The 8214-nt window shown below is 35.0% G+C and overlaps 1 protein-coding gene across 1 annotated transcript; it reads right to left on the bottom strand.

Annotated features, from left to right (window-relative positions):
* Positions 1-236: 236 nt before the first annotated feature.
* LOC100375964 (actin-binding protein IPP-like) lies at positions 237-7925 on the bottom strand. The gene is made up of 4 exons (XM_002734456.3): positions 7616-7925; positions 2734-3756; positions 942-1162; positions 237-505 (listed from the first exon to the last, which is right to left on the bottom strand). Exons 1-4 carry the CDS (start codon positions 7923-7925, stop codon positions 281-283), a joined length of 1779 nt encoding a protein of 592 aa, XP_002734502.2. The 3' UTR covers positions 237-280.
* Between the last annotated feature and the right edge of the window lie 289 nt (positions 7926-8214).

Raw genomic sequence — 8214 nt, 5'->3', positions numbered from 1 at the left:
TCATTCAGTCAGCATACACTGTTATCTACAAGAAGCTTTCATCTCATTCAGTCAGCATACACTGTTATCTACAAGAAGCTTTCATCTCATTCAGTCAGCATACACTGTTATCTACAAGAAGCTTTCATCTCATTCAGTCAGCATACACTGTTATCTACAAGAAGCTTTCATCTCATTCAGTCAGCATACACTGTTATCTACAAGAAGCTTTCATCTCATTCAGTCAGCATACACTGTTCTCTACAAGAAGTTTTAATTTATTTTAGTCAATATATAGAAACTACAATACTGCTACGGCCGTTTCACATCTTCCTGTGGGCATAGACCCAAGATGAATCCATGAATCTGTATGGGGATCATAACATTCAACACTATCCAGCATGAGTGGCGCTGTGTTCTCCTTGCTGTTTGTACGACCTCCAACTACATACAACAAACCATTAATGCTCGCCACCGATGCACCAGCTCTGGCAGTTGATAATGGTGCCACAGTGCTCCATTTTTTCTGTATGAATAAAGATTTGCATTTGTATGTTTTAGAGCCGCACTATGAGTATGTGTGAGTGTATAGCAAACATTTATCTGCAGTTGTATAAGTTGTCAACTACAGTTGGAATCCTGTGTACTCATACCGGTATACAGATCTCTAACTATCATTACTTCTTATCATGGTAATTAAAGATGAGTTACTAAAAGGGGACGTTGAACAACAAAAACAATCTATGCTGCCTGTAACTCAAAGTTTGGTTAACTATTAATTGAACATTGAGTTAAAATTAGGGTGTACATCTTTTTGTAAAAGTGGTGTGGTTTCTAAAATATTGGCATGGTAACTCAATTCGGCTCAACAACAGCATTATATTAGGATATGCACATTTTAATGATGTGCTTGCATCAACTTGACCATAATATGATCGAAAAAAACTTTAACAAAAACTAACCTCTGTGACTGAATATCTTTCTACTGTATTGAGTGCACGTTTTCTATCATTCCATCCACCAACAGCATAGAGGCAATCATTGAGAACACCTAAAGCTACGCTGGTCCTCCGTGATTTCATGTCTGGTAGTTTAATCCAGTCCTGAGTGATGGGGTCAAAGTATTCAGCTAATCTCATTTCAGTGTTCAGATCAGAGGTACCCCCAACACAGTATATATTACCTGAAACACATAGATAACATTATTAACATTATCGTTGTCTGTATTCACAATACATTTAGTGTCCTTGCAAGACATCCGACAGACTGTTGACAGTTCGTCAGACATAACTTCCACAAAAAATAACAATAAATGTAGTATTCAACTGTCTAGGTCTTACATGTACCAGCAGTGCTGATGAAAAATTAAATTAAAAAAAAGCATAAAGGTTCTTATTCTTCCTAACTGAGTTTAAATTTGATTTTAATTATTCTTTTGTCTTTTTCACTTTCAAACACATATAATTGTGATATCTGAGCCATGAATTCTCAAACGAATCACTGATTGAAGATATAAATGATGGAGACTGTAGTTTCCTGCTAGGTGTGCCAAAAAGAGGTATCCCTTAGATGTTTTCATTAAAACAGAAGCAATTAAAATAATACAAAACTCATCAAATGTGTTCTTAAAAAAACTTGGTTAATAACAAAATAAGAACTCAAATGGTACATAAAAGTAACTTCCCTATTAGAAATTGAAACGGGAAGCGAAATAAACCACTCAAAAATTGAAGAATCAATAAATGTGTATCCAAGTAATTTAGAATATTGAGAAGCATTTTGACATCAAGCCAGAAAGTACAAGGATTCCATACACACGGCGGACGATCATAGCATTGTCTTGTTTACATATACTGGTAAGCATCTACCTGTGAGCCTTCATTGACTAGTTTTTAGTGTTTGGTAACATCGCTCTGTGCATCCTTGTGCATATACAGCTGAGAACTCCTTTGCAAGAGATGAAGCTAAAACAGGTGTTCTTGTACAGGATAAACTGATATCTTTTTTTTTATCAAATTTTGTTTTTATTCTGTCCTTTTTCTCTTTATGTTGTTGTTTTTGTAACCATTGCTATCCAGCTGAGGAATGTGTAAGTTCTAATAGTGATATCAATCAATTTGGGCAAAAAACAAACAAATTAGGCCTGTTAGAGTGTCAACATTGAAGTCATGTGATACTTAAAACAGTACAGGGCAGGGCAGGAACACAGGCAAGCATGTATGCTTATGATTTCTTTGTTTATATAATGTAAAGTCAAACTCAATTCATTATTAGTATACCTAATTCCCTGTGAATAGTAATTTTTTATGAAATGTAATCATACAATATACAGATAGCATGTGAAATTCCAGATTTTTTTTATTGTTGATTTTTACGATACACTGTGGCATAAAATCTTAATTTATTATAAACTGCATATATTTTCCAGATGCATATTTTTGCAGTTTGATATGAAAAGTTCCCAGATATTCACTGCAGTTCTTTATGTAAAGAGTCACAGTAAATAACTTACAGTATATTCTATTATCATACACCTAGCATCCAAAAATAAAAGAATTTGCCGTTCTGTAAAAAGGGGTATCGGCACTCCTTCCAAAACGTATAAGCAGTGAAACTACGTCATTAAAACATTGACGTCTCGGGCAAAGTGAACATCGTATCGACATCTGGCATACTTTGTGGTATTTATTTTGCGGTATATAAACTTTTACATTTTTGCATCTAATACTGACGATGTGTGAATAAATAGTTTACCGTCCAACTCCGCAATTCCAAATGATATCCGGAGGGTTTTCATGTTACCAATCACACACCACTTTCCAATGTCTGGGTCATAGCATTCTATTGTCTTTCCCATCTCAGAACCTATCCACCCACCAAAAGCATAGATAACCTGTCCTATTGTACAAACTCCTAATCCGCATCGAGGCACCGTTAACGAAGGGGCCTCTACCCATTGGTTGAGACCTGGTTCATATCGTTCTACGCTATCGTATATCAGGCTGTCACTTTCACCCCCTATTGCATAAATCGAACCTTCCACCACAGCAACACCATGTCCACTACGGGGATAAATCAGAGATGACTTTATGCACCACACCTGATTAAACGAATCAAACTGCTCCACCGCACTCAATGATTGGCTGTCGCTCCACCTACCACCTGGTGGGTAGCAGTAACCACCAATCACATACAAGTGTTTCATTGCACTGAGTCTGGGGCGAACTTGAACCAATGTTTTCTTTGATAGTGACCTTGTTGGCTTCACCTGCTGAGGTTTTCTATCCGGGTTGTATTCAGCCAGCAGCATTCCTAAAGCAACTCGTAAACTTAGATCCTCACATGAGTTGATATATTCAAATAATTGCCTGGGAGAAATCAGTGCGAATCGAACTGCATCCAGTATCTGTACCAGATACTTGCGTCGTTTGCCAACATCGTGTAAAATCCAGCCAAGAGCAGCGAGAAATACTTGGTATTCATTCTCAATTCTCAAATTTTCGCTTCTCAGTAGAGTCACTAAATCATCCATTTTTATGTCGAAATACTCCTCCTCCTGGCACACTTCCAAGAAATGTAAACTCATGAAGGCTTCAGCAGCCCTTTTCAAATCTGTGCAAAAATGTATCTCAGCAAACCTGGAAATGCCTATGCAATTAGACGAGTGAAGTTGAGATTGTAGAAAACTGCTGCAAGCCTGTACAACTTCTGGAAGTTCAAGCATGTCTGCTGCAGATAACAATTCTTGGACATTTTCAGAAGTGACTTCAACTTCACCTGCAAAATATTAAAAGATGGTGCAATGAACTGCAGTGTATTACAAAAACATGCCATACAGAGCTCCTATATAGGTAATTGGTCACTCACATGACTGCAAATTATGGCAGACTTCCAATTTACATATATTCACGGTTACTAAAAAAGTGACTGTGATATCAAGTACTGTACATAGCTTAGTGCATTGGAGTCAACTAGTAAGTACCAATATCAGGGGCCTAGTTTTTAGGAATTGATCGTTTCTCAAAACAGCTAAGAACTACAGAAATACTGGATGGACAAACAAAACCCAAACACATGAAATTTAACAAGCTGGCCATTATATAATTGAAATAAGACATGGAAAATAAAATCTTTTGTTGCTGTGAATGTGTGTGTGTTTGTTACATACAAAAGTCAAATACATGAATGAATGGGCATTTGAAAAAAAAGATCCTGTTATAGTGGAACAGAGATAATCTACTTAATAAATTGGGACAATACATTTATTACAGTATCTTGTTCAAAAGTGACTCATGATTATTGATTTTGACACAAATTTTCGTGTTTATTTTCTTGTCTATGGGAAGCTCTTCTGTGTTGATCAAAATCCTAATATCTCAAAATAACAAATTTAAAGACACCAAATGTAGCAGAAATGACTAAGATACCATCACAAAGACTATAAAGACCGACACAAAAAGAGATATGGACCAAAAGCTAAATTATATCTAGGTTTTGTGAACAACAGCACAAAACTCAACAGGTTTGTAAAAACTATTTGAATATATTTTAATAATTTCACATTAAAATATAACATTAAAATGTAACAAAACAAATATGACAGCATAAAGGATTGTGTATGAAACTTTTATATGAAAATGCAGTGACATATCATGAAGATCTCACTCTTGTACTTCACGAACATTTGAAAATGATCGCAGTATGTGTACGTCATGTATTCAATTGTGTAAAAAGAAATGCATTTTAGTATTCATAGTACTGTTATATATATCAAGTCATAACCCATTGCCAAATATTACTCGTCCACAACATTATTGACAGCATGTTTAAAAATAATCTATATTTCAAATGCATCTGATTAGACACAATAAACCAGTGTTTCCGCTACCGTTCGCCAAATCGCCAAGTGGCGAAAAAAAAATCAGAATGGCTAATAAAAAGTTTCTCCAATTCGTCATTTGGCGAATTTATCAGGGTACGCTTGACAGTTTCGTAGAAGGACAAGTAAAACCACCTCCTTAAAAAAAGACAAGTCTGAGGCTGATCACGAAGTTGAAATAAATTTCAAAACGGATGATAAACCGAAGAAAAATCAAGGTCCTGAAAGTACCAAGAAAATGGGAAGTCGTGTCAACCATGGAGCTAAAAAAAGATAGCTCCATGCGTCAACCGAGGTGTGCATGGTGACTGGGTTAAATCATATCCATGGCTAGAACTTGATGTTTTGTAAAGAAACAAGTAAACGAAATATCTTCACTAATGGATGTGATAAACTGAAACTTGACAATGTGAAGAAACATGCATCGACAAGGAATCATAAACAGCAATGCAAGATAAATTTCCATTCACGGGATATGAAACATGCAATGAAAAATTTTCCGAAGCGGAGTCTTCTGTATTGGCAGACCTACGCAGTGTGTACTGGTACGCCAAGAAAAATATCACCAATGTAAAATTGACATTTATGCATCTATTGCAGACTATTATGTAATACAAATGTTCACTTTTATTACTTGAACATGTTAATAAATGTCAGTTACATCACAAAGTTGTGTGTTTCATATAAACATTATATTTCATGCTTAAATTTTACTCCCCTCTGGGGTCCCACTTTTTTTTCATAGTTAACTCAATTTTATGTGTGTGTAAAAGCCTGGTTTTCATTTGTCAGCTTCTATGTGACAGAAACTGGCTATAGAAAATTATTTTTGGCTAATGTTTTGGAGGTTGCAATAGCCACTTGGCTATTATTCTCATACTTCTAGGGGAAACACTGTAAACAATCAAATATACTCTGCATCAAAAACACTATGCAAAAACACAGCAGTGTTTGTTTTAAATAGCTATTAAATCTAATATTGAAGAAACGTTTTCATATGTTTAGAAAAAAAACAAACAGAATTTTTGTTGTCCCTCTATGTTATTTTACCGATAATTAAGAATAAGCAACTACATGGAAAATTGATATAAAAGGCAGAAACTGAAAAAATACTTGCTCATATCTCATAATTGTCAAAATGGCGGATATTAAAAAAATAAATAATAAACTTCATAAATTTATTTGGAAAGGCCCAGACAGAATTGCACGTAACACTTTGATTGGGGATGTTGGCCGGGGAGGTCTAAATATGCTGGACATTTTTGCTCTTTATCACGCTTTCAGAGTTAAATGGGTTCAGCGCTTTCTAAATCCAAAAATTAATCATCCCTGGAAACTTTTTTTATCACACTATCTGCTTCCCCTTGGTGGTTCCTTAATTTTTAGATGTAATTATAAAATTGAGCTATTACCTGTTACTCTACCCCCTTTCTATCACAGTCTATTGTGCAGTTGGTGGAAATTACATTGCCAGCAACCAGTTCAAACAGTTGCTAACAATATAATTTGGAATAACGCCAACATTCTCATTGATAACAAGAGTGTGTGTTATCTAGATTTCATTTTAAAGGGCATTGTCTATATCTCAGACCTTTATATTTCAAATGGAAAAATAAAAAATTGGACACAACTACAAGAAATTGGGTTTACTCCTAGACAATATCTCCTTTGGCACGGCATAATTTCCGCTATACCACCAGAATGGAGAGGCTGTACTCCCTTTTTTGTTAGACCAGAATTGTCTATTGGTTTGTACATTAACAACATATTTTGTCCATTGAATATGGTAACACGTAAAGTAATACGGAATGCTCTTTCATCTCTTTATTTTATTCCACCAAAATGTAAAACTTATTTTCAGCAGTTGTTTCAATTAAATAAAATTAAGTGGGAAATTATTTTCAAGTTACCATTCAGAGTTACCATTGAAACAAAACTCCAAGAATTCCAGTGGAAACTAAATCATAATGTTTTATTTACGAATACTATGCTTCACCGTATGAGACCTCCTCTCGTCACCTCTAGCCTTTGTTCTTTTTGTCATAATAGCGATGAAACTCTAACACATTTATTCGTTACATGCAACTATGTTACTGTCCTTTGGACATCAATATGTAATAGATGGGGTGAATTTTTAAATACCCCAGACACTTTCACAGATATTCAAATTTTACTGGGCGATGATCAGTTCTCAAGTTTATTGAACCATATTATTATTATAACTAAACACATTATTTATTCCTGTAAATTAAATGGCACTTCACCTTCATTTCGTCTGGTAGAAAAAAAAGTAATGGAAACAAAAGAAATGGAATATTGTATATGTAGTAAAAATAGCACTATCGAATTGTTTCAGGTGAAGTGGGGTAATTTTCAATCCACAATTTTTTTCAATACAATTGGAGTTACATGGTAATCTGTCTTCATTTTTGTTGGTTTTGTTTTGTTTTCTTATTTGTTTTGTTTATTACTGTATTTACTGTATTTATTAAAGTCCTGTAATTTTTTTTGTTATGGGGAAAAAAAAAAAAAAAGAAAAAAAAAAAAGAAACTGAAAAAATACTTGCTGAGAGATTTTGTGATATTATTATTACTAAAGTGTGGGACTGTGAACAGCATTTTATTTTTAGGAACATGGTTTGCATAGAATATGATGATGATCAGTGGATGATGCTGCTGTATATATTTGAAAATATATTCTTGTTTGTATTTTCATGAATAGTATCACCCACTGGTCAACTCAATCTTCGTACATACCTGTGTAAATAAAGTCTAACAATACTTTAAATATACTGCTGTGGATTTCGTGGATGTCCACTTCAGACTTGCTCGTTTCGCTGAGACCACCAGAAAACATGACGTTGAAGTACGGGCTGCATGCAGACATAACAACTCGATGACAGTGATATACGTCCTTGCCGACGATAAACTGAACGTCACAGAATTCGTGCCGACCGCGGAGCTTGCACAGTTGAGAAAGTAACGCGCTAGCATGATTCTTTGAAGAGAATTGTAAACGATCGTTGACGATGATGGGAGTTGTCTGATTTGGGAGATCAGTGGTCATGTTGGTTTTTAAGGAGAGTTCCTCGCCGTATATTATACGATTTAAACTATATTTCTGTCCATCTAAAACATAATGTGTAATTGAAACAAGGCCACATTATCACAGAAGTGCTGCATTCACAAATATACCGTGAATAAACGTCAAGTCAAAGTGAGAAAAATACGGTACTTGTGGCAGTCGCCATTTTGTATGTTGGTGTATTAATCAAAACGAGGCTAAGGGATTTCCGCGTCACAGCTGTCAAAGTCATTTAAGTTTATTATGCAGTTCAAGTTGACACACAGACAAG

Source organism: Saccoglossus kowalevskii, chromosome 9 (genome assembly GCF_978046115.1).
Source record: "Saccoglossus kowalevskii chromosome 9, keSacKowa6.1, whole genome shotgun sequence".
Lineage (NCBI taxonomy): Eukaryota > Metazoa > Hemichordata > Enteropneusta > Harrimaniidae > Saccoglossus > Saccoglossus kowalevskii.
This window is presented reverse-complemented; position numbering and strand designations above follow the sequence as displayed.